This window comes from Scyliorhinus canicula, chromosome 17 (genome assembly GCF_902713615.1).
Source record: "Scyliorhinus canicula chromosome 17, sScyCan1.1, whole genome shotgun sequence".
NCBI classification, from domain to species: Eukaryota; Metazoa; Chordata; class Chondrichthyes; order Carcharhiniformes; family Scyliorhinidae; genus Scyliorhinus; species Scyliorhinus canicula.
The window spans coordinates 127,357,768-127,378,987 of record NC_052162.1 but is presented as its reverse complement, the minus strand read 5'-3'; the positions used below and the strand labels follow the sequence as shown (position 1 = coordinate 127,378,987).

Genomic DNA, 21,220 nt, shown 5'->3' with positions numbered 1-21,220 from the left:
CCCTTTCAATGACCTGTGGACCTGTACACCAAGATCTATTTGACTGTCAATACACTTTAGGGTTCTACCATTCACTGTATATTCCCTTCCTGTATTAGACCTTCAAAAATGCATTACCTCACATTTGTCCGGATTAAACTCCATCTGCCATCTCTCCGCCCAAGTCTCCAAACGATCTAAATCCTGCTGTATCCTCTGACAGTCCTCATCGCCAACCGCAATTCCACCAACCTTTGCATCGTCTACAAACTTACTAATCAGACCAGTTACATTTTCCTCCAAATCATTTCGATATACTACGAACAGCAAAGGTCCCAGCGCTGATCCCTGCGGAACACCACTGGTCACAGCCCTCCAATCAGAAAAGCACCCTTCCATTGCTACTCTCTGCCTTCTATGACCTTGCCAGTTCTGTATCCATCTTGCCAGCTCATCTCTGATCCTGTGTGACTTCACCTTTTGTACCAGTCTACCATGAGGGACCTTGTCAAAGGCCTTACTGAAGTCCATACAGACAATATCCACTCCCTATCTGCATCAATCATCTTTGCGACCTCCTCGAAAAACTCTATCAAGTTAGTGAGACACGACCTCCCCTTCACAAAACCATGCTGCCTCTCGCTAATACGTCCATTTGCTTCCAAATGGGAGTAGATCCTGTCTCGAAGAATTCTCTCCAGTAATTTTCCTACCACTGACGTAAGGCCCACCGGCCTGTAGTTCCCTGGTTTTTCCTTGCTACCCTTCTTAAACAAAGGAACATTGGCTATTCTCCAGTCCTCTGGGACATCACCTGAAGGCAGTGAGGATCCAAAGATTTCTGTCAAGGCCTCAGCAATTTCCTCTCTTGCCTCCTTCAGTGGGGCCTCACGGTAGCATGGTGGTTAGCATCAATGCTTCACAGCTCCAGGGTCCCAGGTTCGATTCCCGGCTGGGTCACTGTCTGTGTGGAGTCTGCACGTCCTCCCCGTGTGTGCGTGGGTTTCCTCCGGGTGCTCCGGTTTCCTCCCACAGTCCAAAGATGTGCAGGTTAGGTGGATTGGCCATGCTAAATTGCCCGTAGTGTAAGGTTAATGGGGGGATTGTTGGGTTACGGGTATACGGGTTACGTGGGTTTGAGTAGGGTGATCATTGCTCGGCACAACATCGAGGGCCAAAGGGCCTGTTCTGTGCTGTACTGTTCTATGTTCTATGTTCAGTATTCTGGGGTAGATCCCATCAGGCCCTGGGGCTTATCTACCTTAATATTTTTCAAGACGCCCAACACCTCGTTTTTTTGGATCTCAATATGACCCAGGCTATCTACACACCCTTCTCCAGATTCAACATCCACCAATTCCTTCTCTTTGGTGAACACTGATGCAAAGTATTAATTTAATACCTCACCCATTTCCTCTGGCTCCACACATAGATTCCCTCCCTTGTTCTTCAGTGGGCCAACCCCTTCCCTGGCTCCCTCATCCTGCTTAGTCCTACTCTCCTCTGGCCTATTCCCTGCAACCCCACCTAAGCTGCACAATTTTGGATGCTAAGGTGTAATTTTAGCATGGCCAATTCACCTAACGTGCTCATCTTTGGACTGTGGGACAACACGGGGGAGACACAATGGGCCGGAGAGCCTCTTTCTGTGCTCTAAAACTCTTAAGACTCCAAGAGAACAGTGTCTCCCTGTCGTAAAATTCAACTATCTTCTGATTTGGCAGTTTGAGAAAGGTGTGTGTGTGTTTGTGTAGTTGCGGGGAGGAGGGGGTGGGGGCACGGCGGTAACCAAGGAGAGGCGGCCCCGTTAACGACCTCAAAAGACGGATCTGAGGGCAGCACGGTAGCATTGTGGATAGCACAATCGCTTCACAGCTCCGGGGTCCCAGGTTCGATTCCGGCTTGGGTCACTGTCTGTGCGGAGTCTGCACATCCTTCCCGTGTCTGCGTGGGTTTCCTCCGGATGCTCCGGTTTCCTCCCACAGTCCAAAGATGTGCAGGTTAGGTGGATTGGCCATGATAAATTGCCCTTAGTGTCCAAAATTGCCCTTAGTGTTGGGTGGGGTTACTGGGTTATGGGGATAGGGTGGAGGTGTTAACCTTGGGTAGGGTGCTCTTTCCAAGAGCCGGTGCAGACTTGATGGGCCGAATAGCCTCCTTCTGCGCTGTAAATTCTATGTAAAACAAATTTGCTCCTATGAGCTTCCTCTCACCGGATAGCTTGTTAAAGTAAAGGAAGTGGGGTCCTACGAACCGAACACAGGGACAGGTACAGGTTACGATTGTTTTATTCTTCATGGTTGGAGGGAGAGCACTAACTCGGCTAGACCTCCCACGCGCCTAGTCATTGAATTCCACTCTATTGATACGCTGTGTATAGTTTAAACAGGACATAGTTTAAATTCCAATCTTGTCTGCAGGATAACTTATGTATAGGACCGGCCCTGGGTCACTGTCTGTGTGGAGTTTGCACATTCTCCCCGTGCCTGCATAGCTTTTGTCCCCACAACCCAAAAGATGGGCGGGTTAGATGGATTGTCCACGCTAAGTTGTCCATTAATTGGAAAAAAAAATAATTTGGTACTTCAAATTTATTTTTAAAAAACTAAAGGAATATCTGGATGGCCAACACCAGTTTGTTCACTAACATGGCACGGTAGCATGGTGGTTAGCATAAATGATTCACAGCTCCAGGGTCCCAGGTTCAGTTCCCGGCAGGGTCACTGTCTGTGCGGAGTCTGCACGTCCTCCCCCTGTGTGCGTGGGTTTCCTCCGGGTGCTCCGGTTTCCTCCCACAGTCCAAAGATGTGCAGGTTAGGTGGATTGGCCATGATAAATTGCCCATAGTGTCCTAAAGTAAGGTTAAGGGGGGGGTTTGTTGGGTTACGGGTATAGGGTGGATACGTGGGTTTGAGTAGGGTGATCATTGCTTGGCACAACATCGAGGGCCGAAGGGCCTGTTCTGTGCTGTACTGTTCTATATCTATATCTATTATGTAAAGACCACAAATCCTTGTTCCAGGTACGGGATCCACCTGGCTAGGCACCATCTGTCTTTCCTCTTACCTCCCAGAGGCTAACATAATCTGTTCTGACTCTACCACTGATTCAGGCACTCGAGGAACACGAGGTTTGCTTTGCCCATTGATTTGGACCCCTGGGTGGAAATATTCACCGGTGTAAAAGGTTACTGTCCTTGCTGAGCATTTAGCTAGTGGTGCCTTTACTCTGGGATGTCAGCTATCATCCCTTTCAACAAGCCCATTTTATTTCCCGTTAACAGTAGGTATTTTGGTGCGGGGGAGTGAGGGTGGGGGAAAACGGTTACCTCCATCTCCGCAGCCTCCTCCTGCCGCCTAGCTCTGTAATCCACGGGCTCCGTAAGGGCGCACCTCTTCCACAGATCATACAGCCCGGGGGCAATCCAGCCTTCTACAGTGGGAAAGAGTGAATCCAGGAATGAGGGAAAAGCACAAACTTACGCAGGATTTCGCCGCGGCTGCCTCAGACACGTGCGCCTGGCAGCTTTGCACCAGGGTTAATTTATTTTAAAATGTCATTCTTCCACGGGATGTGGGTGTCGCAGGCGGGTCCCCAGCATCTGATACCCCCATCCCTAATTGCCCCCTTGAACTGAGTGGGCTCGCTCAGCCATTTCGGAGAGGAGGGCAGTCAAACCGACATTGCTGTGTGTGGGGTAGAAGGGATATCTTGAGCCACTTATGGGCCAGCCCGGGTAAGGACGGCAGATTTCCCTTCGCCAAAGGGAGGATATTAGTGAACCAGATTTTTTAATGATAACCGACGATAGTTATTACGGTCATCATTACTGAGATTAGCGCCATATATTCCAAATTCTATTAACTGAATATAAATTCCACAAACTGCCGTTAGTGGGATTCAAATCTGTGACCGCACCCTCCCCCCCCCCGCCAACCACCACCACCCACACCCAGAGCGTTTGGATTATGAGTCCAGTGGCAGTACCACTACGCCAACATCTCCCCACAATGCTGAACACAGAACTACCTCCTGCAAACAAACAATCTCAGCACACAATACTTCCCCTCGGTCGTTGAATAATGGGGAGCGTGCGTGATCGCATTGAGGGATGTACTGGCGAGCATGTGTAGAAGCCAATGAGGACGGTACACGGGAAATGTCTGTGATCCCAATGAGAAATTTACTGGGGGATATGTGTACGATCCCACTGAGGAACGTAATGAGAACGTATTGAGGAATGTGTGAGTGAGACCAATGAGGAATGTACTGGGGAATGTGTGTGCGATCCCAATGAGGAATGTACTGGGGAATGTGTGTGCAATCCCAATGAGGAATGTACTGGGGAATGTGTGTGCAATCCCAATTAGGAATGTACTGGGGAATGTGTGTGCGATTCCAATGAGGAATGTACTGGGGAATGTGTGTGATCCAATGAGGAATGTACTGGGGAATGTGTGTGACCACAATGAGGAATGTACTGGGGAATGTGTGTGCAATCCCAATGAGGAATGTACTGGGGAATGTGTGTGCGATCCCAATGAGGAATGTATTGGGGAATGTGTGTGACCCCAATGAGGAATGTACTGGGGAATGTGTGTGTGATCCCAATGAGAAATTTACTGGGGGATATGTGTACGATCCCACTGAGGAACGTAATGAGAACGTATTGAGGAATGTGTGAGTGAGACCAATGAGGAATGTACTGGGGAATGTGTGTGCGATCCCAATGAGGAATGTACTGGGGAATGTGTGTGCAATCCCAATGAGGAATGTACTGGGGAATGTGTGTGCAATCCCAATTAGGAATGTACTGGGGAATGTGTGTGCGATTCCAATGAGGAATGTACTGGGGAATGTGTGTGATCCAATGAGGAATGTACTGGGGAATGTGTGTGACCACAATGAGGAATGTACTGGGGAATGTGTGTGCAATCCCAATGAGGAATGTACTGGGGAATGTGTGTGCGATCCCAATGAGGAATGTATTGGGGAATGTGTGTGACCCCAATGAGGAATGTACTGGGGAATGTGTGTGTGATCCCAATGAGGAATGTACTGGGGAATGTGTGTGCGATCCCAATGAGGAATGTACTGGGGAATGTGTGTGCAATCCCAATGAGGAATGTACTGGGGAATGTGTGTGCAATTCCAATGAGGAATGTACTGGTGAATGTGTGCGATCCCAATGAGGAATGTACTGGGGAATGTGTGCGTGATCCCAATGAGGAATGTACTGGGGAATGTGTGCGCGATCCCAATGAGGAATGTACTGGGGAATGTGTGTGCGATCCCAATGAGGAATGTACTGGGGAATGTGTTTGTGATCCCAATGAGGAATGTACTGGGGAATGTGTGTGAGATCCAATGAGGAATGTACTGGAGAATGTGTGTGACCACAATGAGGAATGTACTGGGGAATGTGTGTGCCATCCCAATGAGGAATGTACTGGGGAATGTGTGTGCGATCCCAATGAGCAATGTACTGGGGAATGTGTGTGCGATCCCAATGAGGAATGTACTGGGGAATGTGTGTGCGATCCCAATGAGGAATGTACTGGGGAATGTGTGTGCGATCCCAATGAGGAATGTACTGGGGAATGTGTGTGCGATTCCAATGAGGAATGTACTGGGGAATGTGTGTGCAATCCCAATGAGGAACGTACTGGGGAATGTGTGTGCGATTCCAATGAGGAATGTACTGGGGAATGTGTTTGTGATCCCAATGAGGAATGTACTGGGGAATGTGTGTGTGATCCTAATGAGGAATGTACTGGGGAATATGTGTGCGATCCCAATGAGAAATGAACTGGGGAATGTGTGCGCGATCCCAATGAGGAATGTACTGGGGAATGTGTGTGAGATCCCAATGAGGAATGTACTGGGGAATGTGTGTGCGATCCCAATGAGGAATGTACTGGGGAATGAGTTTGTGATTCCAATGAGGAATGTACTGGGGAATGTGAGTGCGATCCCAATGAGGAATGTACTGGGGAATGTGTGCAATCCCAATGAGGAATGAACTGGGGAATGTGTGTGCAATCCCAATGAGGAATGTGCTGGGGAATTTGTGCGCGATCCCAATGAGGAATGTACTGGGGAATGTGTGTGCGCTCCCAATGAGGAATGTACTGGGGAATGTGTGTGTGATCCCAATGAGGAATGTACTGGGGAATGTGTGTGATCCCAATGAGGAATGTACTGGGGAATGTGTGTGCGATTCCAATGAGGAATGTACTGGGGAATGTGTGCGATCCCAATGAGGAATGTACTGGGGAATGTGTGCGCGATCCCAATGAGGAATGTACTGGGGAATGTGTTTGTGATACCAATGAGGAATGTACTGGGGAATGTGCGCGCGATCCCAATGAGGAATGTACTGGGGAATGTATGTGCGATCTCAATGAGCAATGTACTGGGGAATGTGTTTGTGATCCCAATGAGGAATGTACTGGGGAATGTGTGTGCGATCCCAATGAGGAATGTACTGGGGAATGTGTGTGCAATCCCAATGAGGAATGTACTGGGGAATGTGTGTGCGATTCCAATGAGGAATGTACTGGGGAATGTGTGCGATCCCAATGAGGAATGTACTGGGGAATGTGTGCGTGATCCCAATGAGGAACGTACTGGGGAATGTGTGTGCGATTCCAATGAGGAATGTACTGGGGAATGTGTTTGTGATCCCAATGAGGAATGTACTGGGTAATGTGTGTGTGATCCCAATGAGGAATGTACTGGGGAATATGTGTGCGATCCCAATGAGAAATGAACTGGGGAATGTGTGCGCGATCCCAATGAGGAATGTACTGGGGAATGTGTGTGAGATCCCAATGAGGAATGTACTGGGGAATGTGTGTGCGATCCCAATGAGGAATGTACTGGGGAATGAGTTTGTGATTCCAATGAGGAATGTACTGGGGAATGTGAGTGCGATCCCAATGAGGAATGTACTGGGGAATGTGTGCAATCCCAATGAGGAATGAACTGGGGAATGTGTTTGTGATCCCAATGAGGAATGTGCTGGGGAATTTGTGCGCGATCCCAATGAGGAATGTACTGGGGAATGTGTGTGCGCTCCCAATGAGGAATGTACTGGGGAATGTGTGTGTGATCCCAATGAGGAATGTACTGGGGAATGTGTGTGATCCCAATGAGGAATGTACTGGGGAATGTGTGTGCGATTCCAATGAGGAATGTACTGGGGAATGTGTGCGATCCCAATGAGGAATGTACTGGGGAATGTGTGCGCGATCCCAATGAGGAATGTACTGGGGAATGTGTTTGTGATACCAATGAGGAATGTACTGGGGAATGTGCGCGCGATCCCAATGAGGAATGTACTGGGGAATGTATGTGCGATCTCAATGAGGAATGTACTGGGGAATGTGTTTGTGATCCCAATGAGGAATGTACTGGGGAATGTGTGTGCGATCCCAATGAGGAATGTACTGGGGAATGTGTGTGCAATCCCAATGAGGAACGTACTGGGGAATGTGTGTGCGATTCCAATGAGGAATGTACTGGGGAATGTGTTTGTGATCCCAATGAGGAATGTACTGGGGAATGTGTGTGTGATCCCAATGAGGAATGTACTGGGGAATATGTGTGCGATCCCAATGAGAAATGAACTGGGGAATGTGTGCGCGATCCCAATGAGGAATGTACTGGGGAATGTGTGTGAGATCCCAATGAGGAATGTACTGGGGAATGTGTGTGCGATCCCAATGAGGAATGTACTGGGGAATGAGTTTGTGATTCCAATGAGGAATGTACTGGGGAATGTGAGTGCGATCCCAATGAGGAATGTACTGGGGAATGTGTGCGATCCCAATGAGGAATGAACTGGGGAATGTGTGTGCAATCCCAATGAGGAATGTGCTGGGGAATTTGTGCGCGATCCCAATGAGGAATGTACTGGGGAATGTGTGTGCGCTCCCAATGAGGAATGTACTGGGGAATGTGTGTGTGATCCCAATGAGGAATGTACTGGGGAATGTGTGTGATCCCAATGAGGAATGTACTGGGGAATGTGTGTGCGATTCCAATGAGGAATGTACTGGGGAATGTGTGCGATCCCAATGAGGAATGTACTGGGGAATGTGTGCGCGATCCCAATGAGGAATGTACTGGGGAATGTGTTTGTGATACCAATGAGGAATGTACTGGGGAATGTGCGCGCGATCCCAATGAGGAATGTACTGGGGAATGTATGTGCGATCTCAATGAGGAATGTACTGGGGAATGTGTTTGTGATTCCAATGAGGAATGTACTGGGGAATGTGTGCGATCCCAATGAGGAATGTACTGGGGAATGTGTGCGTGATCCCAATGAGGAATGTACTGGGGAATGTGTGCGTGATCCCAATGAGGAATGTACTGGGGAATGTGTGTGCGATCCCAATGAGGAATGTACAGGGGAATGTGTTTGTGATCCCAATGAGGAATGTACTGGGGAATGTGTGTGTGATCCCAATGAGGAATGTACTGGGGAATGTGTGCGTGATCCCAATGAGGAACGTACTGGGGAATGTGTGTGCGATTCCAATGAGGAATGTACTGGGGAATGTGTTTGTGATCCCAATGAGGAATGTACTGGGGAATGTGTGTGTGATCCCAATGAGGAATGTACTGGGGAATATGTGTGCGATCCCAATGAGAAATGAACTGGGGAATGTGTGCGCGATCCCAATGAGGAATGTACTGGGGAATGTGTGTGAGATCCCAATGAGGAATGTACTGGGGAATGTGTGTGAGATCCCAATGAGGAATGTACTGGGGAATGTGTGTGCGATCCCAATGAGGAATGTACTGGGGAATCAGTTTGTGATTCCAATGAGGAATGTACTGGGGAATGTGAGTGCGATCCCAATGAGGAATGTACTGGGGAATGTGTGCAATCCCAATGAGGAATGAACTGGGGAATGTGTGTGCAATCCCAATGAGGAATGTGCTGGGGAATTTGTGCGCGATCCCAATGAGGAATGTACTGGGGAATGTGTGTGCGCTCCCAATGAGGAATGTACTGGGGAATGTGTGTGTGATCCCAATGAGGAATGTACTGGGGAATGTGTGTGATCCCAATGAGGAATGTACTGGGGAATGTGTGTGCGATTCCAATGAGGAATGTACTGGGGAATGTGTGCGATCCCAATGAGGAATGTACTGGGGAATGTGTGCGCGATCCCAATGAGGAATGTACTGGGGAATGTGTTTGTGATACCAATGAGGAATGTACTGGGGAATGTGCGCGCGATCCCAATGAGGAATGTACTGGGGAATGTATGTGCGATCTCAATGAGGAATGTACTGGGGAATGTGTTTGTGATCCCAATGAGGAATGTACTGGGGAATGTGTGTGCGATCCCAATGAGGAATGTACTGGGGAATGTGTGTGCAATCCCAATGAGGAACGTACTGGGGAATGTGTGTGCGATTCCAATGAGGAATGTACTGGGGAATGTGTTTGTGATCCCAATGAGGAATGTACTGGGGAATGTGTGTGTGATCCCAATGAGGAATGTACTGGGGAATATGTGTGCGATCCCAATGAGAAATGAACTGGGGAATGTGTGCGCGATCCCAATGAAGAATGTACTGGGGAATGTGTGTGAGATCCCAATGAGGAATGTACTGGGGAATGTGTGTGCGATCCCAATGAGGAATGTACTGGGGAATGAGTTTGTGATTCCAATGAGGAATGTACTGGGGAATGTGAGTGCGATCCCAATGAGGAATGTACTGGGGAATGTGTGCAATCCCAATGAGGAATGAACTGGGGAATGTGTGTGCAATCCCAATGAGGAATGTGCTGGGGAATTTGTGCGCGATCCCAATGAGGAATGTACTGGGGAATGTGTGTGCGCTCCCAATGAGGAATGTACTGGGGAATGTGTGTGTGATCCCAATGAGGAATGTACTGGGGAATGTGTGTGATCCCAATGAGGAATGTACTGGGGAATGTGTGCAATCCCAATGAGGAATGTACTGGGGAATGTGTGCGTGATCCCAATGAGGAATGTACTGGGGAATGTGTGCGTGATCCCAATGAGGAATGTACTGGGGAATGTGTGTGCGATCCCAATGAGGAATGTACAGGGGAATGTGTTTGTGATCCCAATGAGGAATGTACTGGGGAATGTGTGTGTGATCCCAATGAGGAATGTACTGGGGAATGTGTGCGTGATCCCAATGAGGAACGTACTGGGGAATGTGTGTGCGATTCCAATGAGGAATGTACTGGGGAATGTGTTTGTGATCCCAATGAGGAATGTACTGGGGAATGTGTGTGTGATCCCAATGAGGAATGTACTGGGGAATATGTGTGCGATCCCAATGAGAAATGAACTGGGGAATGTGTGCGCGATCCCAATGAGGAATGTACTGGGGAATGTGTGTGAGATCCCAATGAGGAATGTACTGGGGAATGTGTGTGAGATCCCAATGAGGAATGTACTGGGGAATGTGTGTGCGATCCCAATGAGGAATGTACTGGGGAATGAGTTTGTGATTCCAATGAGGAATGTACTGGGGAATGTGAGTGCGATCCCAATGAGGAATGTACTGGGGAATGTGTGCAATCCCAATGAGGAATGAACTGGGGAATGTGTGTGCAATCCCAATGAGGAATGTGCTGGGGAATTTGTGCGCGATCCCAATGAGGAATGTACTGGGGAATGTGTGTGCGATCCCAATGAGGAATGTACTGGGGAATGTGTGTGTGATCCCAATGAGGAATGTACTGGGGAATGTGTGTGATCCCAATGAGGAATGTACTGGGGAATGTGTGTGCGATCCCAATGAGGAATGTACTGGGGAATGTGTGCGATCCCAATGAGGAATGTACTGGGGAATGTGTGCGCGATCCCAATGAGGAATGTACTGGGGAATGTGTTTGTGATACCAATGAGGAATGTACTGGGGAATGTGCGCGCGATCCCAATGAGGAATGTACTGGGGAATGTATGTGCGATCTCAATGAGGAATGTACTGGGGAATGTGTTTGTGATCCCAATGAGGAATGTACTGGGGAATGTGTGTGCGATCCCAATGAGGAATGTACTGGGGAATGTGTGTGCAATCCCAATGAGGAACGTACTGGGGAATGTGTGTGCGATTCCAATGAGGAATGTACTGGGGAATGTGTTTGTGATCCCAATGAGGAATGTACTGGGGAATGTGTGTGTGATCCCAATGAGGAATGTACTGGGGAATATGTGTGCGATCCCAATGAGAAATGAACTGGGGAATGTGTGCGCGATCCCAATGAGGAATGTACTGGGGAATGTGTGTGAGATCCCAATGAGGAATGTACTGGGGAATGTGTGTGCGATCCCAATGAGGAATGTACTGGGGAATGAGTTTGTGATTCCAATGAGGAATGTACTGGGGAATGTGAGTGCGATCCCAATGAGGAATGTACTGGGGAATGTGTGCAATCCCAATGAGGAATGAACTGGGGAATGTGTGTGCAATCCCAATGAGGAATGTGCTGGGGAATTTGTGCGCGATCCCAATGAGGAATGTACTGGGGAATGTGTGTGCGCTCCCAATGAGGAATGTACTGGGGAATGTGTGTGTGATCCCAATGAGGAATGTACTGGGGAATGTGTGTGATCCCAATGAGGAATGTACTGGGGAATGTGTGTGCGATTCCAATGAGGAATGTACTGGGGAATGTGTGCGATCCCAATGAGGAATGTACTGGGGAATGTGTGCGCGATCCCAATGAGGAATGTACTGGGGAATGTGTTTGTGATAAACAATGAGGAATGTACTGGGGAATGTGCGCGCGATCCCAATGAGGAATGTACTGGGGAATGTATGTGCGATCTCAATGAGGAATGTACTGGGGAATGTGTTTGTGATCCCAATGAGGAATGTACTGGGGAATGTGTGTGCGATCCCAATGAGGAATGTACTGGGGAATGTGTGTGCAATCCCAATGAGGAATGTACTGGGGAATGTGTGTGCGATTCCAATGAGGAATGTACTGGGGAATGTGTGCGATCCCAATGAGGAATGTACTGGGGAATGTGTGCGTGATCCCAATGAGGAATGTACTGGGGAATGTGTGCGTGATCCCAATGAGGAATGTACTGGGGAATGTGTGTGCGATCCCAATGAGGAATGTACAGGGGAATGTGTTTGTGATCCCAATGAGGAATGTACTGGGGAATGTGTGTGTGATCCCAATGAGGAATGTACTGGGGAATGTGTTTGTGATCCCAATGAGGAATGTACTGGGGAATGTGTGTGCGATTCCAATGAGGAATGTACTGGGGAATGTGTTTGTGACCCCAATGAGGAATGTACTGGGGAATGTGTGTGCGATCCCAATGAGGAATGTACTGGGGAAAGTGTGTGCGATCCCAATGAGGAATGTACTGGGGAATGAGTTTGTGATCCCAATGAGGAATGTACTGGGGAATGTGTGCGTCATCCCAATGGGGTAAGGAATGTAGAAAAGATTCACGAGAATGGTCCCAGGGAAGGTGGCCAGAATCTGGAACCCATTGCTCACGAGTGCAGAAGGAGGCAGGTTCAATCGTGTGTGTGTGGGGGGGGGGGGGGGGGGGGGGGGGGGGGATGTGCAGGATCACGGAAGAATAGCACTGGGTGTTCTGCTCGTTCAGAAGGGCCAAATGAACTCCTTAAAACAAGCGGTGGCAACAGCAACCCATTTAAGAGCGGGAAACGATCATTTGGCCCATCATGGCCCTGTCATGTCTGCTCGTCAGATGATGGGACTACTTCCTCGCACCCCCCCCCCTCTCTCCACCAAAGATTCCGTGGTGGGCTCCAATGCCGTACTGATGCCCAGTGGGCTCACAGGGAACTGGCATGCACCTCCGGGTGTTTTGGTGGTCGCCAATCAGAGTCCACACTTAGGGAGAGAGAGAGAGACAGAGAGAGAGAGGGAGTGAACAGGTACTGAGAGAGAGAGAGAGAGAGAGACTGAAGAGGGATAGAGAGAGCGAGACAGAAGAGTACAAGTGAGAGAGAGAAATGCCGTCCTCGTTCTGACTGCTACTGACCATAGGTGGGATTCCGGAACAGCGTCGCTGGGGGTCTCCTCTGAAAGCGAGGGAGCTCGATCGGCCTCTGTAACGGGAGAAGTTTGCATTAACACCGGGATCAATCACTGCTTCTCAGTCAGGATATCAATGAATGATAGTCTGGGAAGGCTGAGGGGGCAGGAGGACCTGACAGAGGTGTGCAGAGATAGGGTGGACAAGGAAGGCACGTTTTGCATTTAGCAGAGGGATCAATACCAGGGGGCCTAGATTTGAGGTAAGAGGCAAAACGCTCTGAAGGTGGTGGGCGCCTGGAACTTGCTGCCTGAAAGGGTGGTCGAGTCGGAAACTACAGTAAAATTTGAGAAGTATTTAGATTTCCCCTTCCACTGCAAGGCGCAGGAAAATTTGATTAGTGCAGTCAGGGTATTTTGTTGACCAGAGGGCCGAATGGCCTCCTCCTGTGATGTAGATGTACATGAATCCATAAAACGTTTAAACTCTGCAAGGCAAAGTATTCAATAAATCTCCCTCTACACTGTCCCCATCAAACACTCCCAGGACAGGTACAGCACGGGGTTAGATACAGAGTAAAGCTCCCTCTACACTGTCCCCATTAAACACTCCCAGGACAGGTACAGCACGGGGTTAGATACAGAGTAAAGCTCCCTCTACACTGTCCCCATCAAACACTCCCAGGACAGGGACAGCACGGGGTTAGATACAGAGTAAAGCTCCCTCTACACTGTCCCCATCAAACACTCCCAGGACAGGGACAGCACGGGGTTAGATACAGAGTAAAGCTCCCTATACACTGTCCCCATCAAACACTCCCAGGACAGGTCCAGCACGGGGTTAGATACAGAGTAAAGCTCCCTCTACACTGTCCCCATCAAACACTCCCAGGACAGGTACAGCACGGGGTTAGATACAGAGTAAAGCTCCCTATACACTGTCCCCATCAAACACTCCCAGGACACGTACAGCACGGGGTTAGATACAGAGTAAAGCTCCCTCTACACTGTCCCCATCAAACACTCCCAGGACAGGTACAGCACGGGGTTAGATACAGAGTAAAGCTCCCTCTGCACTGTCCCCATCAAACACTCCCAGGACAGGGACAGCACGGGGTTAGATACAGAGTACAGCTCCCTCTACACTGTCCCCATCAAACACTCCCAGGACAGGTACAGCACGGGGTTAGATACAGAGTAAAGCTCCCTCTACACTGTCCCCATCAAACACTCCCAGGACAGGTACAGCACGGGGTTAGATACAGAGTAAAGCTCCCTCTACACTGTGTCCATCAAACACTCCCGGACAGGTACAGCACGGGGTTAGATACAGAGTAAAGCTCCCACTACACTGTCCCCATCAAACACTCCCAGGACAGGTACAGCACGGGGTTAGATACAGAGTAAAGCTCCCTCTGCACTGTCCCCATCAAACACTCCCAGGACAGGTACAGCACGGGGTTAGATACAGAGTAAATCTCCCTCTACACTGTCCCCATCAAACACTCCCAGGACAGGTACAGCACGGGGTTAGATACAGAGTAAAGCTCCCTCTACACTGTCCCCATCAAACGCTCCCAGGACAGGTACAGCACCGGGTTGGATACAGAGTAAAGCTCCCTCTACACTGTCTCCATCAAACACTCCCAGGACAGGTACAGCACGGGGTTAGATACAGAGTAAAGCGCCCTCTACACTGTCCCCATCAAACACCCCCAGGACAGGTACAGCACGGGGTTAGATACAGAGTAAAGCTCCCTCTACACTGTCCCCATCAAACGCTCCCAGGACAGGTACAGCACCGGGTTGGATACAGAGTAAAGCTCCCTCTACACTGTCCCCATCAAACACTCCCAGGACAGGTACAGCACGGGGTTAGATACAGAGTAAAGCTCCCTCTACACTGTCTCCATCAAACACTCCCAGGACAGGTACAGCACGGGGTTAGATACAGAGTAAAGCTCCCTCTACACTGTCCCCATCAAACACCCCCAGGACAGGTACAGCACGGGGTTAGATACAGAGTAAAGCTCCCTTAACACTGCCCCCATCAAACACTCCCAGGACAGGTACAGCACGGGGTTAGATACAGAGTAAACTCCTTCTGCACTGTCCCATCAAACACTCCCAGGACAGGTACAGCACGGGGTTAGATACAGAGTAAAGCTCCCTCTACACTGTCCCCATCAAACACTCCCAGGACAGGTACAGCACGGGGTTAGATACAGAGTAAAGCTCCCTCTGCACTGTCCCCATCAAACACTCCCAGGACAGGTACAGCACGGGGTTAGATACAGAGTAAATCTCCCTCTACACTGTCCCCATCAAACACTCCCAGGACAGGTACAGCACGGGGTTAGATACAGAGTAAAGCTCCCTCTACACTGTCCCCATCAAACGCTCCCAGGACAGGTACAGCACCGGGTTGGATACAGAGTAAAGCTCCCTCTACACTGTCCCCATCAAACACTCCCAGGACAGGTACAGCACGGGGTTAGATACAGAGTAAAGCTCCCTCTACACTGTCCCCATCAAACGCTCCCAGGACAGGTACAGCACCGGGTTGGATGCAGAGTAAAGCTCCCTCTACACTGTCCCCATCAAACACTCCCAGGACAGGTACAGCACGGGGTTAGATACAGAGTAAAGCTCCCTCTACACTGTCTCCATCAAACACTCCCAGGACAGGTACAGCACGGGGTTAGATACAGAGTAAAGCTCCCTCTACACTGTCCCCATCAAACACCCCCAGGACAGGTACAGCACGGGGTTAGATACAGAGTAAAGCTCCCTTAACACTGCCCCCATCAAACACTCCCAGGACAGGTACAGCACGGGGTTAGATACAGAGTAAACTCCTTCTGCACTGTCCCATCAAACACTCCCAGGACAGGTACAGCACGGGGTTAGATACAGAGTAAAGCGCCCTCTACACTGTCCCCATCAAACACCCCCAGGACAGGTACAGCACGGGGTTAGATACAGAGTAAAGCTCCCTCTACACTGTCCCCATCAAACGCTCCCAGGACAGGTACAGCACCGGGTTGGATACAGAGTAAAGCTCCCTCTACACTGTCCCCATCAAACACTCCCAGGACAGGTACAGCACGGGTTAGATACAGAGTAAAGCTCCCTCTACACTGTCTCCATCAAACACTCCCAGGACAGGTACAGCACGGGGTTAGATACAGAGTAAAGCTCCCTCTACACTGTCCCCATCAAACACCCCCAGGACAGGTACAGCACGGGGTTAGATACAGAGTAAAGCTCCCTTAACACTGCCCCCATCAAACACTCCCAGGACAGGTACAGCACGGGTTAGATACAGAGTAAACTCCTTCTGCACTGTCCCATCAAACACTCCCAGGACAGGTACAGCACGGGGTTAGATACAGAGTAAAGCTCCCTCTACACTGTCCCCATCAAACACTCCCAGGACAGGTACAGCACGGGGTTAGATACAGAGTAAAGCTCCCTCTGCACTGTCCCCATCAAACACTCCCAGGACAGGTACAGCACGGGGTTAGATACAGAGTAAATCTCCCTCTACACTGTCCCCATCAAACACTCCCAGGACAGGTACAGCACGGGGTTAGATACAGAGTAAAGCTCCCTCTACACTGTCCCCATCAAACACTCCCAGGACAGGTACAGCACCGGGTTGGATACAGAGTAAAGCTCCCTCTACACTGTCCCCATCAAACACTCCCAGGACAGGTACAGCACGGGGTTAGATACAGAGTAAAGCTCCCTCTACACTGTCCCCATCAAACGCTCCCAGGACAGGTACAGCACCGGGTTGGATGCAGAGTAAAGCTCCCTCTACACTGTCCCCATCAAACACTCCCAGGACAGGTACAGCACGGGGTTAGATACAGAGTAAAGCTCCCTCTACACTGTCTCCATCAAACACTCCCAGGACAGGTACAGCACGGGGTTTGATACAGAGTAAAGCTCCCTCTACACTGTCCCCATCAAACACCCCCAGGACAGGTACAGCACGGGGTTAGATACAGAGTAAAGCTCCCTTAACACTGCCCCCATCAAACACTCCCAGGACAGGTACAGCACGGGGTTAGATACAGAGTAAACTCCTTCTGCACTGTCCCATCAAACACTCCCAGGACAGGTTCAGCACGGGGTTAGATACAGAGTAAAGCTCCCTCTACACTGTCCCCATCAAACACTCCCAGGACAGGTACAGCACAGGGGTAGATATAGAGTAAAGCTCCTTCTGCACTGTCCCATCAAACACTCCCAGGACAGGTACAGCACGGGGTTAGATACAGAGTAAAGCTCCTTCTGCACTGTCCCATCAAACACTCCCAGACCAGGTACAGCACGGGGTTAGATACAGAGTAAAGCTCCCTCTACACTGTCCCCATCAAACACTCCCAGGACAGGTACAGGGCTGGGTTAGATACAGAGTACAGCTCCCGCTACACTGTCCCCATCAAACACCCCCAGGACAGGTACAGCACGGGGTTAGATACAGAGTAAAGCTCCCTCTACACTGTCCCCATCAAACACTCCAAGGACAGGTACAGCACAGGGTTAGATACAGAGTAAAGCTCCCTCTACACTGTCCCCATCAAACACTCCCAGGGCAGGTACAGCACGGGGTAGATACAGAGTAAAGCTCCCTCTACACTGTCCCCATCAAACACTCCCAGGACAGGTACAGCACAGGGTTAGATACAGAGTAAAGCTCCCTCTACACTGTCCCTATCATCCACTCCCAGGACAGGTACAGCACGGGGTTAGATACAGAGTAAAGCTCCTTCTGCACTGTCCCATCAAACACTCCCAGGACAGGTACAGCACGGGGTTAGATACAGAGTAAAGCTCCTTCTGCACTGTCCCATCAAACACTCCTAGGTCAGGTACCACGAGGAGTTAGATACAGAGTGAATCCGTCTTCCCAGTAATTTTCTTATGTACCAACACTATGACTTTGTCTGTCCAACTCTATTGCAATCAAACCGTTCAGGTTTTCTTATCTTTCCCAACCCTCAAGTTTCCCTTATAAGTCAAGTCAAAATCTCCCTGATATCTCCAACTATACCCCCTTTGCCTTGACTGTCGAATTTCTCATTACCCCAGTTTCTATTCTTCACAGACTGAATTTGATATTGAAAACCAAACCTTGATTTCTGAACTAATTCTAAATCATCTGCCATTTCTGCTGCACGTCTGGCAGTTTTAACCCTTTGCTCGTCCACCTGAGTTTTCACTACAGCGGGAAATAAATCTTTAAAGTCCTCCAAAATAACTGTTTGCCCAAAAGTTTCATACATTTGGTAAATTTTTAATGCTTTTTCCCAAACGAGATAAGAAAAGGGCTTCTACATCTTTCCCATTAAATCTTGGCAGTGCTTGAATATATTTAAACATTTCCCAACTAGGATTTGGACAAGGAAGGGTTACTCCTTCATCTGAACTTTCCTCAATTACTGCCTTTAACGGCAACATTTTAAGTTGATTGTCCCTTTGCTTTGGCAACTCCCTCTCCTTCACTTCTGTTTTGTGAAGTTCAAATTCTCTCTCTTTACTCTTTTTGCTTGCCATTGCCTCTCTCTTTCCTTTGCTTCTGCCGTTTCCACTCTCTCTTTCCCCTTTCCCTGCATTTCTAATTCCATTCTAATTCCAGCTCTCAGGACGACGGGCGCTGAATTCAGGCCCTGGGAATCTGGAATTCGCTGCCAAAAAGGGTAGTGGAAGCGGGAACCGTCATAACATTTAAGAAGCATTTAAATGAGTATTTGAAATGCCACAGAGCACAAGGGCTACCAAATGGGATGAGAATGGATAGGTGCTTGATGACCGGCGCGGACGCGATGGGCTGAAGGGCCTCACTCTGTGCTGTAAAACCTCTATGGCCCGAGACGACACGGGTGGATGACATCAGAACAAGCGACTGGGCCTCTCCGGGGGTGGCGGGGCAGCGTGGGGAGCGAGCGGGTAGTATAGACCAGTGCGGGAAGGGTCTCGGACGCGTGCAGGAATGGAATACAAAGACAGAATGCCGGCGAGGTGCGTCCCGGATCACTCACGGCCGGTTGACAGTGAACGTCGGCCTTCTCGATCAGCTCCTGCATCTGCTCCCGCGGTATCTGGACGGCCGAATCGATAAACTGCAGCCGCCGGCGCCTGCGCTTGGGCGTCATTGGGGAGAGGTCGTAGATTTCGGGCAAGGTCAGCTGGAGCAAGAACCAAGGAAAGAGTCAGGAAGAAAGGAGTGTCACGGTAACCGGTTCCCAAGGACGTCTCACACGGAAGATTGGGAACAGACGCATGCCACCACCACCAGATCAGCAGCTCAGTTTACGGTACCACCCCACCACCATCTCCCTCGGTTAACTCCAGGCTTGTCTATCGCATGTTCCATAGAACAGACAGTGCAGAAGGAGGCCATTCGGCCCATCGAGCCTGCACCGACCCACTTAAGCCCTCGCTTCCACCCTATCCCCGTAACCCAATAACCCCTCCTAGCCTTTTTGGTCACTAAGGGCAATTTATCATGGCCAATCCGCCTAACCTGCACGTCTTTGGACTGTGGGAGGAAACTCCGGAGCACCCGGAGGAAACCCACGCACACACGGGGAGGATGTGCAGACTCCGCACAGACAGTGACCCAGCGGGGAATGGAACCTGGGACCCTGGCGCTGTGAGGCCACAGTGCTATTCACTTGTGCTACCATGCTGCCCACATGTGCGACCACCCCCCTCCGTCTATCGTGCCCCCAATGCACATCTGGCCGGCGACGAGGGAGTTGGCCTGAGCAGTGAAGCCCCTCGCGGTGGAATAACTTTCCAACATCTGCTGGATGGACTTGCTCTGATCAAGCAGGGTCAGTCGGGTGAGATACAGAAAAGGGGGAGGGTGGCAGGGCAGGGCTGTGGTGTGGAGTACCAATGGAATGGTGACCTTTCTTTCAAAGGGAATGGAATAAAAAAATAATGAAGTCCTGCTAAAACTACATAAGAGAGCTCACCTGGAATACTGTGAACAGTTTTGGTCCCCTTATCTAAGGGACGATATCCCGGCATTGGAGTCTGTCCCGAGAAGGTTCACTCGGTTGATCCCGGGTAGGGAGGGATTTCCTTACGAGGAGAGGTTGAGTAGGTTGGGGCCTGTCCTCATTGGAGTTTAGCAGAATGAGAGGCGACCTTATTGAGACAGACAGGATTCTCAGGGGGCTCGACAGGGTCGATGCTGAGAGGATGTTTCCTCTTGTGGGAGAGTCTAGGACCAGAGGGCAGAATCTCAGAGTAAGGGGGTCGTCCCCATTTCAGACAGAGATGAGGAGGAATTTCCCCTCTCGGAGGGTGGGGAATGTGTGGAATTCTTTCCCGCAGAGAGCTGGAGAGGCTGGGCCGTTAAGTATGTTCTAGGCCGAGACAGACAGGTTTTTAATCAGTGAGGGAATCGAGGGTTTATGGGGAAAAGGCGGGAAAGTGGAGTTGGGGATCAGCACATCGGATCAGTCACGATCTCACTGAATGGGCAGAGCAGATCGATGGCCTCCTGAGTCTTATGAGGGGGGGGGGGATGTTGCGCGTTTGTGGAAGACGCAGAGAATGTGGAGGGAACGATTGGATGGCCAAAACCTCAAGAGCGATCCCCTCTGTTTGACCCTTTGACCGTTCTGACACCGAGGCAGTACCGGTTAACCGGGGCGGCACAGGTTAACCCCTATCCCTTTCCGATAGCCCCACCTACCTCCAATGGGGATGCGGCCGGTCGACGTTTGGGCACCTCCTCCTCCGGCGAGACTGGGAGTGAGGGCACGGGTGGAATCTCTAACTCTTTCTCCGGCACTTCTTCACCTAATAGAGAGAGGGGGATGGGGGGAGGGAGGGAGGGAGAGAGAGAGAGAGAGAGAGAGGGTGAGAGTGAGGGACAGAGTGAGGGACAGAGAAAGGGACAGAGAGAGGGAGACAGAGAGAGAGTGAGGGAGACAGAGAGAGGGACAGAGTGACATTGTGACAGAGAGAGAGAGAGAGACAGCAAGAGACAGAGAGAGAGACAGAGAGAGAGAGGGAGAGACAGATCAGTGACAGAGAGAGACAGAGAGAGAGAGACAGAGAGAGCGAGAGACAGACAGAGAGAGAGAGGGAGAGACAGAGTCAGTGACACAGAGAGAGAGACAGAGAGAGAGAGACAGAGAGAGAGAGAGAGAGACAGAGAGAGAGAGAGAGAGAGACAGA

General features: G+C 50.0%; 1 protein-coding gene across 1 annotated transcript in view; it reads right to left on the bottom strand.

Annotated features, from left to right (window-relative positions):
* LOC119951617 (meiotic recombination protein REC8 homolog) overlaps window positions 1-21,220 on the bottom strand; it is a 51,540-nt gene that overhangs the window by 7,900 nt on the left and 22,420 nt on the right. Inside the window, exons 5-8 of the mRNA XM_038774797.1 lie at window positions 20,733-20,839; window positions 19,063-19,209; window positions 13,017-13,083; window positions 3,308-3,411 (exon numbers count right to left, since the gene is read on the bottom strand). Of these exons, the coding sequence (XP_038630725.1) occupies window positions 3,308-3,411; window positions 13,017-13,083; window positions 19,063-19,209; window positions 20,733-20,839 (425 nt within the window). The remainder of the gene's footprint in view (window positions 1-3,307; window positions 3,412-13,016; window positions 13,084-19,062; window positions 19,210-20,732; window positions 20,840-21,220) is intronic.